We start from the raw sequence: 19,307 nt of genomic DNA, 5'->3' as shown, positions 1-19,307 counted from the left end.
TGGAACCCTTGGCCTCTCATATGCTTCAGAGAATCCTCATGTCAATTTTCAAACTCTGATTCAAAAGATTGCTCACCCAATGACCCAAACGATCAATAGTCGACTAGGTTGACCTAAAAGTCAACTATGGTCAAACCACAGTCAAAGCTTCTGATTTTTGGTCAACATCCTCTTTGTGAAGTATCGTTCATCATTTGATCAAGGATTGATTATGATTCATCAAGAAAAACTCCAAACCGGAGTTTCTAAATTATGGTTTTTAAGGAGAAAGTCAACCCAACTTTGACCAGCCATAACATTCACATGGAACATCAGAAATTTCCCATCCAAAGCTCATTCTGAAGGAAATTTAGTTCTCTACAATTTAATCTCTCACATGCCAAGTCTATAAATGCACCACTTGGGAGATATAAGCCAAAACATTACAGGTCCTTCTTGAAGATCGCAAAAAGCTGTTTTTTGCCAGAAGCCATATCTTCAAGATAAAACCCTCAAATGCAAAATATGTTCCAAAGTGGCTTGTAAAAGACATCTTGGGCTTTTCAAAAAGTCCTAGATCATCTCCATATGATAAATATTAAATGAGATATGATTGGTGCAAATTGGACAAAATTTAAGAAATGCATAAAACTCTAATTGACCAATTTTGAACTTTTCGGTTAATGGGCCTAAAGTTTTGGATTCTAAGTGGGAATGTGACCTAAATAAGGACCCATAAGGTTATTCATTTATTTTTATAGCACTTATTTATTTTATTTTATTTTATTTGGATTTTTTATTCATTTAAAATATAAATAAATCAAGTAAAGAAATAAAAATATTTGAAGTAGTCCATGGGAAATTATTTTAATCATCCAAGGGGCCCATGGATAAATTTTCATCTATTGTCATGATTTTATTTTGTTGATATTTGATTTGAAGTCAAATTAAAATCAAATAAAATTATGGTTTAATAGTAATGGATGTTATTTGATTTTCCAAATATATGATCAATCCCAAATCAGTATGGGATCAAAGGAAACGTGCAAAAGGTGGAAAATAAAATCAAACTAAAATAGAAGATTTTCATGCCATATTCAATAAAATCTTTCTTCAATATTTGTTTTCATCAAACCACTCAAGATTCAAGCCCTAATTCAACCTTATATATACATACGATAATCCTAGAGTCGAGAGGACGAATTTCATAAGGATTCGGCATCCTGGAGAAAAAAACAAAAACTCAGCAAAACGTGAACAAAAAGTGAGAGGGGGAGACCAAAGATTCGAGGGATTCAAGGTAATTCAAGGCCTCCAATCGACTCATTGGTATTCTCTGAGTCATCCCAGACCATCGCTTTCACTCGAGACATCCAGAATCGGCAGAACGCGTCTACGGTTGTTGCACTTTTCTTTTAATTTCGATTCCACACATTCACGCGATTTTAATTGAATTTGATCGTATATTTCGGTTTGCCTTGATGTTTCGGTGATGTCTGTTTAGTTTGATTGAATTTTCGTGGCCGAATGATGGATCCACCATTACTAGGATTTATAAGCTCCAAATTGGGGAAACTTGAATAGAGACAAAATTGGCAGAAATTAATAGTTCTATCGTGTTCATAGGGTAGCCTTTAGTTAATCTGGATGTTTAATTGGAGTTTGTTTGGACTGTATAACCAATTTGTTGATCGCAGGGATGTAGTGACGCAAGGAATTCGTAGCCATAGGCTATACCAACGACCCTGTCCGTAGGTAAAAGCCTGGTAAAAAAATTTTGAAAAAATGGAGGAGACGACTCCTGGGCGCGCAAAGGCTGTTTTTGTTTAAAATTTGAATCGCTTGGTTTACTATATTATGTTCATTGGTTAACCTTTTGTCAGCGAGGACGCCGGTTCGATCCAGCCCCACGCCATTTATTTTAATTTTCTTCTTCAAAAGACCCTCTTACTGCAGATCCCACGCAACACTCATACGAGAGACCACTATACACATTCGCCTTGCTACACGGGATCTCCATCAATACAGATCCAAAGAGCCAGCACGTGCAGCTCCACCGTGTACCATCAAGGACCAACAACACTCAATCGCAGATAAGTATTTTCTAACTTTTTCTTTTATTATTTTTAATTACCCAATTCTTTGCTTATTTTCTTTTTCTCTTTCTTTTATTTATTTTATTATAGTTTGTTATTTATTTTAGATTATTCAAATAAAGTATTTTGCTATATAATAATTTTATAATTATTTATTTTATCGAGAACTCGATTTTATTTAATTCTACCAATAATTTTTTTGTGTTTCTTTTAAGCATTCGAATTTTTACACACACCTTTAAATTAATTAAATGATTAGGATTCAATCCGATAATTAGTTAATTATTATATTTGTTCGAACTTTCGAATTTCTTAACCTTTAAATGGTTATTTAAACATTAATTTCTTTTTTTTTTTTTTCGGCAAATTGTTTTAACCCTGATTTATTCCAATAAATTAGGGTTGTCGGCCTGTGCCAAATTTTCAGGGTTAATCAAAGATCCTTCAGCCACGCGCCATGCCTTTTATGAAGGTTAACCTCAAGGCTACCTCCGACTGCCAACCATATCAGATCAAATCAAAAGCTAAGCTCTGATCTTTTCCTTATTTAAATATTATTTTACCATTTTATTTTATTTTAATTAGGCTTTGATTACCCCTGTCAATGAGTTCCTTCTACACTCACTTCCTATTATTTCTCTGTCAAGTCTCTGAGGATCAAAGTCAATGCTCAAGGCAAGCCTCTGATTATCAACCTTCATCAATCGAAGCTAAGTTTCTTTTATACTCTTTTCTCTTTATTGTTATATTTTTTTTATTAGGGTTACCCATACCTGCATCTGAATTAATAATGCACTCATCCTTGCTAAACCCGCTGGATTCTTACTCCCTTCCCCATATTCTTATGTATCTGCTTCTAATCTGTATTGATTGGCCTTGAAGGCACTTAAATTGCTTTATACTTTCTGTTGTGGTTAGTAATCTTAGGGAGTGCAAGCCTTGAACTGAATTAGGATAACTAATTACAAGATAAATAATTGAATTTAATCACGTGATTGTTGCACCCACGCACACTTTTTGGTAACCCCTCTTGTTGCCTTGTTGCCTGTTGCCTTGTGTTTTTTTTTTGCAGAATAGCCATGTCCCTCGAATACGAGGATACCTCAGCCATGTTGCCTCGATTATGCAAAGGTCATAAGTCCCTAATGATGCTGCCTTCGATTCGCCAAATATGACCTCGTCCCTCGGAAGTTGCCTACGAAGGCTGAGGTATCCTCTGGTTGCCTACGGAAGGATATTCTGATCATTCCCTTAGACTACCTGCCTCTCTATGGCATGGGACAGTCTTATGGCGAATGATATTGCGACGACCCTTCAACCTCCAAATGAAAGGCTTCCTGCCCTCTTATGGCATGGATAGACCCTTTCACCCTGAAAGGCTAAAAGAACTGATTTTCTACATTATTAAGGTAATTGCCCCTAATTGCCTTGCTCTGGCTAAAAAAACATTTTCATATTCTTTCTCATAAACCTTCAAAATGGCTACGCTCATTTACGAGCTAAAGTCCGTATTAACTTCTTCTACATTTCTTTCTTTTCAAAACGAGCAAAGCAATTAAGGGCCCATGGATAACCATAGATGCAAAGGGTGCCTTACACCTTCCCTTTGCATAAATTACCCCCCGAACCCTATTTTCTTTAAAAAGGTTTTTTCCTGTTCTTTTAGCCTTTCCAATTGGATAAAATAAAAGTCGGTGGCGACTCTTGCTATCCGCGACATTTCAAATAAAGTCAGTTCACCGTATTACACAACTCGTATGGTAGCAGTGTAAATTCATTTCCAGATTTACCCAGATGTGGTTGTGACAGGCCAATGAAGATGTGGGTGGCCAACACGGTTCAAAATCGCAATAGAAAGTTATGGAAATGCCGCAATGTCGGGGTAAGTATGCTTCTTTGTTATCTGGAAAATTGTTCAATTTCATGTTGAAAGTTCAATTTCATTTCATGTATTTCATGTTATCTGGAAAAAATTTATTATTAAACAATTCTTCATTGTGTTTTGTAGTCTGGAAATAGATGTGAACTGTTCTTGTGGGATGATGAAATTAGAGACCATATCAATGGGCATAGGATGAATCTACCAGAATGTAAAAGTTGTGATATACTAGCAGTGAAGTTAGAGACATCAACAAACAAAATTGAGAAGTTTAAGATGATTGCAAGTCAGACAAGTGTTAATATGAGGCTGAAGAAGACAACATTGATTCTCTGTTTTTTGGTTATTGGCATATTGTATTACTTAGTTTAACATCTCCTTGTTTGACATTGTGTATTTGGGTGACATTTGGATGTAAAACCTTGTTGATTTTATGTCAATAAAATGAGTTATGTTTTATGTCAATTATTCCTGTGTATTTTATCTCAATGAAACCTTTATGTTAAGTAAAGTGAAATATAAAAGGTGTTGTAAGATTCAATGAACTAAAACTCACACTTTAACATAACAAGTGCACCAAAACATGGGCATAATTCAGAATATATTACATGGCAAGCATGTCTTAGCAAAAAGTATTACATCAAAACATGGGCATAATTCAAAACACACTACAAATTATAAATGTCTTAGAAGTAAGCATAAGTATTACATAACTGCACCAAACATGTGCTACTCAAAATAAACAACAAGGTCTAAAAACAGTATTAAAATATAAGGTAAATTCAAGTCTTCTTTGTTGGAGTTCCCTTCTTTGGAGTAGTCTTCTTTGGAGTACCCTTTGATGCCTTCTTTGGAGTAATCTTGGATGCCTTCTTTGGAGTATTCTTTGAAGGTTCCTCTTCTTCAATGTCCATATAAATAGGTTGCTCAGGGTGAGAACCTGGACCAGTGAATGGTTTAGGTTTCTTGAACCAGTTCTCCTTTATCCTCTCACTTACCCTTCTCCTTACAATTGGCTTGTCAATCATCTTTCCCTTTCCCTTGAAACTGTTGCTTGTTGAGGCCTGAGAATGGATGTCTGGTATGCTTCTTATCATGTCATCAGTTATATCTCCAAATAATGAATCAGTCTTGGTATCTTCATTTTCTTCATTGTTTGTAGCAGACTGGCTTCCAGCATTGTTAGTACCTTCTTCACTTGCATTTGGTCTCATTTTCTTCTACATTTAAAAAACCAGTTACATTATAATCAAAGAAACTACATTATATACAAAACCAGTTACATCCAAGTACTAGTGACATTACCTTTCTTTTCATTGCACTTTGATTTTGTCTCTTGCTCTTGCATGTCTTCACATTGTGTCCCACCTTGTCACACCTAGTGCATCTATAAGATACACCAGGTAAACTTCTTCTAGCTCCTTCTTATCCACTTTCCCTTATCCTTAGCTTCCTAGGCCTTCCAGATCCCTTTTTGTAATTAGGAGGTAACAGTTCTTCACTTTCAACCTCAGGCCACATGTCAGTGCCATTAATTAGACTAATAGCAATTCCATAGCACATGGCATACCTATCTCTAGTGTAATACTCATGAACAAAGTCCTCTGGGTTCTGCTGTCTAAACCCTAATGCAACAACATCATGTCTACATGGAATACCTACTAGATCCCTAAATTACATGTGCAATTCTTTTTAGCAATGTCAACTATGAACTCTTGTCTGTTATAAGCATGAGTGACCTGAAATTTCTATTCCATAACCCAGGTTGGCAACCAATGTCCACTCATAGCTACCTCATTGTCTAATATTTTCCTGGGAATATGCATCACTTTGTGTGGCCACTTGTCTAGTTTTAAAGTAGAATTACTACACCTACTCATCAGAAATTTTCTAATTCATTCGCACATGGTCAATATAGGTTTATCTCTAGCATTGAAAATAGTGGCATTGAATGACTCAACTATGTTATTCATAAGTACATCACACTTAGGATATAATGAAAATGCGTGCTTACACCAAGACTTTGCAGGAACTGCCATAAGCCATGCCCAAGCCTTTGGATCTACAACCTTCAACTCATTCATCTTCAATGTCCATGCTTGTTGGTAGGTTTCCTTGGCTGCTCCCATCATCAAGTCTCTTATCAATGCTCCTCCACCAAACTTCTTAAAATTCACATATAAGTGCCTCAAGCATAATCTATGTTCAATTCTTTCAAACAATTCTTCAAAAACTGCAACCAGTCCCTGAAACAAATGAAGAAACAATCATTAGAAACAAGGATTGAAAGAGAATGACATAGAATGGTGGATAAATAAACTCTACCTTTTGTTGATCTGGGATGAACACAATTCTTTTGTCTTGCCCAATATCTTCCATTAACAGTTGTATAAACCACCTCCATGATTCCTTATTTCTGTTTCCACCACTCCAAAGGCCAAAGGGAAGTATTGATCATTTGGGTCTCTTCCAACAGAAATCAATAGTTGACCTCCATACTTTGTTTTCAAATGACATCCATCTACCCCAATGAAGGGTCTACAACCATTTGTAAAACCTTTTTTACATCCATCAAAACAGAAATAAAAAGATCCAAACCTTGGTTGGATGGTAGGTAAAGGCCTCTCTATGTTTATCTTCATAGTGTTTCCAGGATTGGCCCTATGCAACTCAGCTGCATACCTCCACAAATTTGCATACTCCTTGTCTGCATCTCCTTCAATGATTTTTTTGGCAATCAACTTTTCTTTCCATGCCCTACACACAGTGATCCCAACAGAATAATTTTGCCTCATGTCTTGGATTATGTCACATATCCTTACCTTGTCAGATGTTCTCATCTTTTTTACCACAACCTTAGCCACCCACTTAGAACTTGCACTTTTGTCATCCAAAACCCTAGCACATGTGTGGGTATCTTTTATAGTCTTTATGGCACAACTGTACTTATGGCCCACCTTAGAGCAAAGCATTAAAAAACCACATTTGGCCTTGCATTCAACCCTCACTCTATAACTCTCATTTTTTACAAAGGTAATTTCCCTCCCATTTAATATTGTCCACTCACGGATGGCCTCTCTAAAATCATCTAAGCTATTGAACTCCATACCCCATTTAAATTTGAAATCCTTATTAATCTCCTCATTCTTAAACTTATCAAACCTAGGCTCTTTTTCTTCCTCTGAGGCATCAGGATCAGAACTTAGTAAATCCTCACTAATATATTCGTCATCCTTACCTTTATTTTCACTGTCACCTTTACTCTTACTAGGATAAGTCAACAAACCAGCTACAACAGGCCCCTCACTAACTGGTAAAGTAACATCAACCTCTCCAAAACCATCATCAAGAGTTGTGGCCCTCTCATCCTGACTGTCATTCATCCCTTCTACAGTCTCTTCATCACTTACCTCTAACTCTACCCTTTCATTCACACACCTAGGTTTCCTATTGTGTTTAGCTACATCGTGTTCAACAAACAATTTCCCATCTACTCTCATCGAAGAGGAAAACGCAGCTAAATGATAAGCATCAGAATAATCTTAATCTGGAAATAGTTAGGATCTATTTCAAGAATTTTTGTCCATAACCTAAACGACCCAACTCCATAACCCCACCCACTTACTACCTTCTGAATGTGACTCTGAGTCCAGGTTTCAATGTGTACCCCGGTAATAAGCGTCGTAACCCCGCCTCTGTAAATCATCTCACCGTCGCGAGGCTTCATGAATTCTCCTCCATGGTGAAACAAACAATCAAACCTGACATTCAACTGCAAACAAAACGTAATGTAAGACAAAAGAAAACACGCAGTACCGGTGAAGAACAAGAAATGAGCACTTACCTCAGCCGATTCCACCGTTTCGCCGCCGTCTTCAGCCATCGTTCGTCTGTCTTCTCCTTCTCGTTTCCAAATTTGTCAAAAACCCTAATCTGGAAATGTATGTTTTGGGGGGGGGTTAACATAACATGATCACTAAATTCTTTTCAAACTTTCCAACTCAGCCATAACAAAGCGTCACCGTGTTCAATGTCACATTGACCAGTCAACAAGTGTGGTAACAAGGAGTGGTAAATCCATGTTTTGGGTTTTATAAGGTGCGTTGGTAAAAAAAAACATTCAAGGGGTCCAAACCGAATCTCGCTATATTGGCAAGGGGTGAAGTATATTAAACCCTTTACAGTGTGATAGTAATAATAATAAGGAAAATACTTAGATGGACACAGTCATAACACTTGGATTTACACACAACAAATCATATTTTTTTATTAATTAAATAATAAAACTAAAATTGTCTCCCTCCTCCATTATCACAACCACCCTCCATGTTGGCAATTTAAAACGAAATTAAAATTTAAATAAATTTAAATTCCCTCTATTCTTATTGGTTGTTCCTAAATATATGGATTAGGTTCGTATCCATGCAAGTATTTCTCAATAATAATATAAAAATATTAGTAACAATAATCAATAATAATATAATAATATAATAATATAAATATGTTAGTAATAATTAATAATAACAATATAAGTGTTTGTAGCAATAATTAACAATAGTATAAAAATGTTATTAGTAGAAATAATAATTAATAGTAATAATAAATATAATTAGATGATAATAAATAATTTATAATTAATAATAATAATAAATATAGTTAGATGATAATAAATAATAATAACAATATATGAACCATAAAAAATTAAAGTAACACGGACACGGTAAAACCAAAATAATAGTAGCAAAATTAAATGAATAAAAAACTAAAGTTTAAAGACTAAATTAGGTAAACTTAATTTTTAAAAAAAAAGTCTCCAACAAAGTCGCCAGCTGTAACAACCTACTTTAAAATTTATGTTTAATCATAGAGTCACCACCTTTAATTAAAGTCGCTACCTTTAATTTTATTTTTAATGAAAAAAAAGAGAAAAATAAGCTTTCATATAATGTAAATTTTGATATAGTGTTATTTGTATTGAGGGATATACAAATATTTATTTTAATATTTAACATTTCTATTGGATGAACTTTTCCATGTAGACGCAAGAGTCTTTCTTGAAGGAAATGAGATTCCAATTAATAATAATACTGATACATAAAACCAAATCATTCTCGATAATTTATGGTTATTATTGATATTTGATAGTTACTAAATTCTCATTCATTTGCATGTTGGATTTTTCATGTTGGTGATTTGCTACATATATTTTTTTTTATAAATATTTTCAGTTATTAGTGATTTTATAATAATAATTATAATAATAATAATAATAATAATAATAATAATAATAATAATAATAATAATAATAATAATAATAATAATAATAATTATATCACCAACAATCTAACCTTATTGAATGATCTAAGATAAGAATGAATTTACCCGTGCGGACACACGGGTCTTATACTAGTAATAATAATAATAATACCAACCAATCAAGTAGTAAATATTAATAATACCAACCTTAATAAGTAAATATGACAGAAGTGAAGGAAAAACCTTATATCAGTTAATAAGTGTAACACCCGAGGCCAAAGAAGGCGAGAGGTGGTTGCACCGCATGTAACACTTGAGCCCGAAGAAGGCAAGGGTGGTCGCCACATTGGAATGAGAGGAATCCTAAGGTCGTGCAGGTATGGGACTGCATGGTTGAAGGAAAACTTATAAGGATTGATGGGTACTACATATACCAACAAGATGCATCTTCTTTTTGCTAGCTCGTTCCATAAGAACTTCACAGTTAAGCGTGCTTGACTTGGAGCAATTATGGGATGGGTGACCTTCTGGGAAGTTTCCCAGAAAGCGTGTGAGTGAGGTCAAAGCATGCTGAAAAGACTTGTGTTGGTTTATGGGGTCAGTCGATCATCCCAAACGCAGTATGGGGCGTTACATATGGTATTAGGGCCAGACCTCTCCCAGTACGATGTGGTTCGAGGAAGAACCATGCGGAAGCTGGTGGGCATGTAACACCCGGGGCCAAAGAAGGTGAGGGGTGGTTGCACCGCATGTAACACCTGAGGTCGAAGAAGGCAAGGGTGGTCGCCACATCAGAATGAGAGGGCTCTTAAGGTTGTACAGTTATGGGACTGCATGGTTGAAGGAAAGCTTATAAGGATTGATATATACTACCTATGCCAACAAGATGCATCTTCTTTTTATTCTGACGTGTGTGAGTCCTATAACTATGCTAGGAGACAGTTGAATGGACGGTATCTACAGTATAAGCTGGCTGACCGTAGTAAGTGATTGATGTTGTAACCATGGTATTCCTATATGGTGGGAGTTATCTTTGGGAATTCTTCGAGTGTGCCCTGTGTGACTGAGTGCACACCTGGCATAAGAACTTAAACTAGATTCTTACCAAATCATATCTAGCTTGTTGCTTTCAGAGGAATTAAACCTTAAGCGTGTGACACTCTTAGGTTTTAGCATCCTAAGGAGTGTAACTAGAAGGATCTGAGGAGTGATAATCTTAATGGGGACCTGTCCAATTATTGTCGGTCGTGGATATAGGATATGGGTGGAGATTGTTATACGCTACTAGGTAGGTTACTTGAGTGCATGGTCTCGGAGTTAGACCACTATGTTAGTACTACCAGACAGGTATGACACCGCAGTATCGCTATCATGCACGAGGCGTGCGAGTTGTTTTCCCGACAGATGTGGGACATTATTAATTTGGAACTCGAGGTAGGATTCAGATTGGTATTCGTGAGACATGAACCCGAATTCTCATAAGGTAGGTGGCATAAGGATCCATGTGTCACGCTCGATGATTGAGGATTATGTGAGCGGGTGACAATGAGATGGATTATATTCTAATGCTATGCTTATGAGGATACCTTGGGTGATCAAGACCGTGTACGAGATGGGACGTTTGTGTAATCATCATGTTCTGATCAACACATTGTGTGACTATTCTTTAACATGGGTGATCAGTGTTAGAATAGATGAAGCGCATCTTGTATTATCTTATTTGAGATACAACTAGAGAAGTATCTGTAGATCCTCAAGAGTGGTGAACTTCGGTCTTGGTAAGGCGAATTAGTTTAGAAGTGCTGAGAAATTCAAGGGAATGCAGCTGAGGTAGTCAGTTAGTGTCAGATTCAGAAACGAAAAGGCGTTAAATGACTGTATGATTGAAGTACAACTGTGAAGGATTTTGTATCAGTCAAGTCACATGAATTATTAGAGGTGTTGTCACACCAACGGTATGAAGCAGTAGGATTAGGAAGATGTACTGTAGCAGTTGTGCAATGGGAAGTCGGCAAGGAAAGACGAACTCATATTCTTTAAGTATTCGGATTTAGACATTCTGGAACTAAAATGTGTGACCAAGTTGGGTTCAAATGAACCTAACCCGGAAGGATAGAGTAGTTAGTGACTTGATTTTGGGAATTACTCAATCTCGAGGAGTAATTGTCGATGAGTGTGTTTGGGATTCTAGCCTGTACCATAATTGGAAGAACGCCGAGAAGGAAACGTTGCTATTAAGAATTGAGCATGGTATAGTATTAGAACTAATTAGATTATGGACTTAGCGTGATTCACATGATTTCAAGAAGTGTGTGACTCGTTAAGATCAGAGTAGCGCAACAGATGTGAGAAGAACTAGATAAGACTGCAATAGGTGTGGGCAGAGTACTTGCATGATGGTGTTTGAGTGGAGAATTTGCTAAGAGAAACTTGTCGAAGCAATGTTTCGTCCATCTCAGTATCTCTCAAGGATCCGCCATAATCTTGAGAGGCATTGTTGATGGACCGACTTAGAAGAGACCCTGTGGTTCCTGTGTGATCAGAGGTTTGTGTGCCAACAGTTGAGCTTGTAGGCATCGAGGGTTAGACATGATGTCGTGACCATTGGAATGGTGAAGACAAGTAAAGGATTTATCTGACTTGGACTAATTATGGCTATGTCTAGTGCATATTAAGCGTGCATGAAGACTTAGACGATCGTTGTGGGTTGACTATTAGAGTTCACCTTTCATCGACAGGACCTTGTGTGAAGATGTTGGATATCGAGAATATAGTTGCAGAGTTGTACACCCTTGTGGAATATGGTGCCAGTTATGTGGTCTAGGACTGATGGAAGGATCGAAGTGAGAAGTGTTGGACGAAGGGATTAGACTTAGAGCAAGTCAATTTAAGCATCTGAGAATTAGAAGTCATGACCAAGGAATTTAACAAGCATATGTAGTGACACTGTATGGACTCGTTTGGGAGGGAATATGAAATGTCATCATTTGAGAGAGACGGTGTAGCATAAGTGTATGAAATTGAGGTAATGCAAGAAACCAAGGGAAAAGAAATGGAAAAGCAGTGGTATGTGTTGGGCAAGGAAGAGCTCGGTAAACTTTGGGGATGAGGAGTATCCAACCAGAATGGATTTTCAGGAATTCTGATGCTACACAGACTCAGTGCGGAATAGTAAAGATTGGAAACCTCAGAAGGATCGTTTTTCAGGTACATCAACATAAAGTATCAAGGGTGATGTGTTGTGTGAGATTTAAGTTTTTCAATCGGGAACATTAGAGTACAAGTGTATTGGTGGATTGTGTTTCCTTGGATGGAACGACACTCAGATAGAGTTGTAAGGTTTATCCAAAGGAGGAATGTAAGGGACATTCATCCCCTCGTTGGAAGAAGACGCCAAGAGCCTGTTTTCATGGTGATAGTAAGGAATTCGAGGGTGAATTCTATTTAAGGGGGGAAGAATGTAATATCCGGTATTATAATCACCTAATGACTATCCATAGTTTAATTGATAAAGTCATTAGAGGATAATTAGTACTAAGTCACCTATTTGGATTTGGGGAGTATTTGACTAAATAAGTGAAGGAGGGGTATTATAGACCTTTCACCTCTTATATCACCCCTAAGACTTGTTTGTTTGACTTTGCATGTGGGGATGGAAACAAAATCAGAATTTTGAGAGAGAGGAAGAGAAGAAAACGTGAAAGATGGAGGAAGAAGAAGAAAATTCATTTTGGTCCAAACTCAAGCTTCTTCATCAACATGCATGTGCATAGTTTCAACAATCTTGGAGGAAGAACAAAGATCAAGAGTGTGAGAAATCAGCATCATCTCTAATCTCATCATCAAACTAAGAATTTTATGTCAATCAAGGTGAGTCTCTAGTTAGAGACTTGGGGTTTTATAGGGTTTGCATGAATTTGGAGAAGATGGGGTTTTAATGAGAAATTGATGTTTACATGTTGATCATATATGCTCTTTCCTGTTAGAATTCTTCTATAGTAGTGTATAAACATGATTTAGAATGTTGTGGTATGTTGGGATTGATTTGGGTGAAATTGGAATGGAGTTTGGAACTTTAAAATGCAGAATTTTGGATTCTGTCAGCGATGTAACCGATTACATGGTTGATGTAACCGGTGACATGTGTGAAAAAGGGTGAAAAATGCAGTTTTGGGTCATGTAACCCGTTACATGATTCATGTAACCGGTTACATCACTGTTGGGCAGATTTTTCAAAACTTCGGAAATTCACAACTTTTGCATCGTAAGTCTGATTGATGCGTACTTCATACCGTTGGAAAGCTTATAAGACATACTATCTAGGAAAATTATCCTCGATGTTAGAATGTCATTTTTCAATATACCTAATGCACATTCAGTTAAGTGTTGTGACTGGAGTTTTGTGAAACTAATACCCCGAGAGCAGTTTTGTTCCGAATAAAAGAACCGAATGCCTCCTTAGTCGTGTGAGACTTGTTTAAATTGTATTTGAACATGCTATGTTGTATATGATCATGAATGTGTTAATTCCAAGTATTTGAATAACTGTTTGATGTATTATTTTGATATGCTATGTGATGATCAGATTGTGCTTCCCGTTGTTCCGGCTGAACATTTGGAAGTTGTTTGCCTGTGTGGCTGGATGATGTGATTGATGTATGCTTGAATCGAAGTAGACCTGGGCTACTAGGTGGTAAAGCACACATGACAGATATTACCATTGCGGTGGCTGAAGGGGTTACCTTCAGTAGGAAAACATCGACATCTTGGTAAGTCATACACACCTGAGCTACCATTGTGATGCGCTCAGAGGGTCTTTATGGCATTTCCTTTAGCATGTAAACATCTGCTTGCTTGGTATGGTGGGGATATGATGTCATGTAGGCAATATCATGTCAGGACAGCTCACTGAATGAGTGAAAAACACTTAGAAAGGGGGGATTGAATAAGGGTTGTTTCTAAAAATGGAAGATAAAAAATAATCACACAATTATTTATATCCTGGTTCATTGTTAATCAAACTACTCCAGTCCATCCCTTACAGAGTGATTTACCTCTACTGAGTATTTAATCCACTAATCAACCTTGATTACAATGGTTTTCCACTTAGACAACTGTAGCAACCTGCCTAAAAATTATAACTTAGAGAGTCGCCACCTATTCTGCCAAGGCAAATAGGAAACCTTTAATGGTTAAGAGATTTAGGGTAAGATACTATATTCGGATTAAGGGAATGTGTTAGGCACCCAAAACCCTTTCCTAAAGGTTAACATTGCAAAGATAAGGGTTATGGCAAAAAACATAAAGAAAGGTAACAAATTGTTAATAGGGTTAAAGGCTTAATTATTGACATGATTAAGATTTGGAGGAGGGGGGGCTCGCCTTGTTGCCAAGTGCCTACGTATCTCCTTAGGGAGAATCAGAGTCAACGTAGTTCGGGGAAGGGTTGTACGCCCTTAGAGTTGTAATTTGATTTGATATGGTTTTGGAGGCTTTTGAGTAGCCTATCGTAGTTGTGGTAATTCGTATTTTGATACTCGTGGTTTTGAAAAGTGTTTTAAGATTGGGCGTACAACCCTGATTTTAATTTGTACTATTAACTGCAACAATCGATTGATTCAATTACCATAGTTAAAAGATTAATAATTTGATCGTTACCAATTTTAATCAATTGATTTGATTATCACTAATAACGAATAATAGTATTTTTTTAATAATTTTTATGAATTTATTTGTATTGTTACCCCTCGTAAGCGATTGATTCGATTAAAAAGAATAACAAATTGAAGCGAGAGAAAAAGAACGGTTAATCATCACAACTAATAAAGTAGTTGCAACTGTTTAACCAAATAGAGATTAATTTCATTTTTATTAAATGGCATTTTAATTAAAATTATTGTTGACCATAGCGATTAATCGATTTAATCGGCACGAACAACAAATTATAATTTAATACAAATATTATATATTAGTTTATTTATAGAAAATAATTATTATTATATAAATAAATATATTAAAAGAATTAATTAAAATAAATATGTTAATTAAAATTTATTTAGTTATTTAGGGTTTTGATTCAATAAGGTTGTTAATAGGGTTCATATTATAGGGAATTGATCAGGGGCGTTGGATTTAGATCTTAGTGGAGTTCTATGACTCAGATCTGAGGGACTATGGTGAGGCTTATGATACGAGGCGCATGTGATCACACAAGGAAATTTCAGAAAAATATATGTTTGGGGGAGGCTCAAACCCATGACCTCCCCCTCATTACTATCTCCACTAACCAACCCAACTAAAGCCAGCACGCGTTTAAGAAACGCTTTCCCCACAATATAATAAAAAGCAAAAAGCATAACATGGAAACGCGCGCGCAATTTGAATGGTCCAGTAACGAGACGACACATCATCATCGTCCCCAAAGAGCCTGCAAAAAGACTGCAAAATTACCTATGGATTTGCTACGAATTCTTTCGTAGCTGGTGTACCTGGAAAATAGCGAATGGACCGTATGCATATAGAAATTTTTCGCACCACTCCCAATCCCTTCGTTTCAGTCATACGAACCTAACCATGCCTATAATTTAACCTAATTTCGCCTCTACCAGAAAGCCCCAATTACAACCCTAAAAAGCTTGACTCGGCTATCAATGGCGAAACACACTTAGGTTACGCAAACCTCAATCCAAACATCCAGAAACGATCACAACATATAAATCAAACATAATACACAAGCAATTCAACATGTAAATGCAACAATGATGCTAATCGATCAAAAACGTAAAACGACCTACCTTGGCTAATTGGAGAATATTCTTGGGTTGTTGATGACGCGTAATGATTCCAACACGTTCAGAATTCTCCAAGGAAGCGTTTGCAATCTTCAAACCCTTTGGAAAAGCCCTAGATCCTTGAAACCGAATTTGAGTTTTGTGAGGAACTTTGTGTTCTTGAATGCACTTGCTCTGCCCAGATTTTGTAACCCCTATTCATGTGCACAACGTCACTTACTTATAGCCTTCTATTAGGTCACGAATTGGAGGCCCATTGATCACTAAAATCACTTTTGCCAATCTTCCAAATTTGATTGATTTCTTGATCTTTAAGTTACTAAACTTGGCCAAAGTTGATTTATTCTTTCCCAATCCAATTGTAATGAAAATTGTAATATATTTTGCCATTAATATTGATTGGAAACAATCAAAAATATATTTTCCACCAAAATATTTGATTTTCCACTTAATTAAATTATTTAAAATGAAATAACAATCCTAAAAAATCAAATAATATATTTTAATTTCGTGGCATATGATTTTGGGTAGCCTAAATATCTTGTGGATCAAGTTTAGATCATAAAACATAGGCCCATTTATGAGAAATCCAATTTAAACCCCTTGTATTTCACATTTTGCCTCCAAAAATTACCCAACTTTGATCAAGCATATCTCACTCAATTTTTAAGCTATGAGGGAGTTCTAGGACTTTTTGGAAACCTCAAGATGTTCTCTATAAGCCACTTTGGAACATATTTTCAATTTGGAGCTTTTATCTTGATCATATCCTCTTTTCCAAAAAACTGCTTTTGAAGGATGCTTGAAAAGGACCTGTAATCTTTTGCATCATACCTCTCAAATGAAGCATTTCTAGTCCTGGCTTGTGAGAGACAAAGTTGTAGAGAATTCAATTTCCTTCAAAATAGGCTTTGAGTGGGGAATTTTGATGTTCCATGTGGAAGTTATGGTTAGTCAAAGTTGAGTTGACTTTCTCCTAAAGAAACCCTAATTTGAACCTTTTTTGTATTTGTTCATATCTGAGTTTCTATTAATGGAATCATGATCAAGCTTTGATCAAATGGTGGATATGCACCTCTATACTTGATGTTTGACCAATGATCATAGGTTTGAACCATGCTTTGATTGTAGTTGACCTTTAGGTTTGGATCAGTTGACTGTGGATCTTGGGATTGTTTGAACAGGTAACCTTTGGAGTTGGGCCTTGACTTTTCCCATAGGAGTCTCTTGGATCATAATAGACCATGGAGAGTTTGGTTATGGATCTTGTTTTGTTGATTTCCTTAAGAGAACCTCAAACCCTAGTTTTTAGGAGACCTTTGCTCTAGAGAATGACTTGATGAATCTCCTGAGCTTTTGAATAATTGTGACTGAACTATAGAAGGCAAATTTTAGGGTATGACAGCTACCCCTATTTAATTACCTTTGATTGAATGGCGTGAGAATACGTAGTTCTCACGTCATTTGATCGAAGAGTTATTAAATAATGGAAGACCCCTTGAATTTGCCTTGTACCTGGTAGTGGAGAAGAACGCCTTGCTAAAGTAGTTACCTTGCTATGGCTCTAGCAAGGGTTTGCAGTTTGTGGGTAACTCACTTACTATAGTCATAGTAAGTCGTCGCGGTTGGTATACCCACTTCCTATCGTAGTTTGAGTAAGCTTGTCGTAGATGGTATGACCCACTTACTATCGTAAGTCATCGCGGCCGGTCATACTGCTCACTATCGTAGTTGGAACAAGTTCATGGTGTGGCTCACTTACCATAGCCCTAGTAAGTCATCGCAGTTAGCCATACCTCCTTGCTATCGTAGTTGGAGTGAGTTCGTCGTAGATGGTATAACCCACTTACTATCGTAAGTCGTCACGGTCGGTCATACTGCTCACTATCGTAGTTGGAACAAGTTCATGGTGTGGCTCACTTACCATAGCCCTAGTAAGTCATCGCAGTTAGCCATACCTCCTTGCTATCGTAGTTGGAGTGAGTTCGTTATAGATGGTATAACCCACTTACTATCGTAAGTTATCGCGGTCGGTTATACTGCTCACTATCGTAGTTGGAGTAAACTTATCGTAGATGGTGTGGCCCACTTACCATTGTAAGTCGTCGCGATTAGCCATACCTGCTTACTATCGCAGTTGGAGTGAGTTTGTCGTAGATGGTATAACCCACTTACTATCGTAAGTCGTCGCGGTCGGTCATACTGCTCACTATCGTAGTTGGAGTAAGCTTACCGTAGATGGTGTGGCCCACTTACCATTGTAAGTCGTCGCGGTTAGCCATACCTACTTACTATCGCAGTTTGAGTGAGTTTATCGTAGATGGTATGACCTACTTACTATTGTAAGTCGTCGCGGTCGGTCATACTACTCACTATCGTAGTTGGGTTAACCCCAAAAGGATTACTTGCCCTGATGCGGACGAATTACCTGTATAAAAGATTGTCTTGCAAATGCGTATGCTCATGACCTTGTTATTTGTATAATGAATTTTTTTGTGCGAATGCGGTGTGTATGAATGTTTATGCAAGTGAATATGTATGTATGATGACTTTGAGGCACTATCTTTTGTCACCCATTGGATTTGTTTAAAATCTTTCGAGCAGGTTTGCGGATCTTGACCCAGATCGTCTGATGGTTAGTATATTGGGATATTGCGGTGTTTTCGGGATTATCGTATCACCAGGCGTGTATTGACTACCGGAGATGTCGTGGTTTCGTCCCCCTTTTTTAGTCTAATGATTTGTAAGTTTCTTGTTTTAAGTTCAAAGTTTAAAGTTTATGAGGAATAAAACATTATTTGCACTTGGTATTGAAATGACGAGAGACACGGTGTGAAAGGGAAAAACTTTTATTGATTATTGCCTTGAATTGGCGAATGTACAGAAGAAAAATGACAAATAGAAATGATATTAATATTGCTATTGCTCTTTTTGCTGTCGAGGGCCCCAGTAATCTTTTGACTTTGGAAGTTGATGATTGCTCGATTTCTTATCCTTTACGAATTCTCTTGGGCTCATAGTTTGGAATCTTGCCTTTGCTAGGCGTAGTACTTCTTGACTGCGTCTGAGTTGATTGGATGTGGTAGCTCGTCCCCATCCATGGTAGTGAGGACGAGTGCTCCTCCTGAGAACACTGTTTTTATGACATATGGACCTTCGTAGTTAGGTGTCCATTTTCCTCGGGCATCAAGTCGGGGTAGCAAGATTTTCTTGAGAACGAGGTCCCATTCTTTGTAAGTTCGAGGGCAGACCTTTTTGTCGAATGCCTTTTTCATTCTCTTCTGATAGAGTTGCTGACCGGTAAAA

At 36.9% G+C, this 19,307-nt stretch overlaps 1 protein-coding gene across 1 annotated transcript; it reads right to left on the bottom strand.

Moving 5' to 3' along the window:
- Positions 1-6,332: 6,332 nt before the first annotated feature.
- Positions 6,333-7,454, bottom strand: LOC131650491 (uncharacterized). Its single transcript, XM_058920197.1, has one exon. It carries the CDS (start codon positions 7,452-7,454, stop codon positions 6,333-6,335), a length of 1,122 nt encoding a protein of 373 aa, XP_058776180.1.
- Between the last annotated feature and the right edge of the window lie 11,853 nt (positions 7,455-19,307).

This window comes from Vicia villosa, linkage group LG2 (genome assembly GCF_029867415.1).
Source record: "Vicia villosa cultivar HV-30 ecotype Madison, WI linkage group LG2, Vvil1.0, whole genome shotgun sequence".
Taxonomy (NCBI): Eukaryota; Viridiplantae; Streptophyta; class Magnoliopsida; order Fabales; family Fabaceae; genus Vicia; species Vicia villosa.
This window is presented reverse-complemented; position numbering and strand designations above follow the sequence as displayed.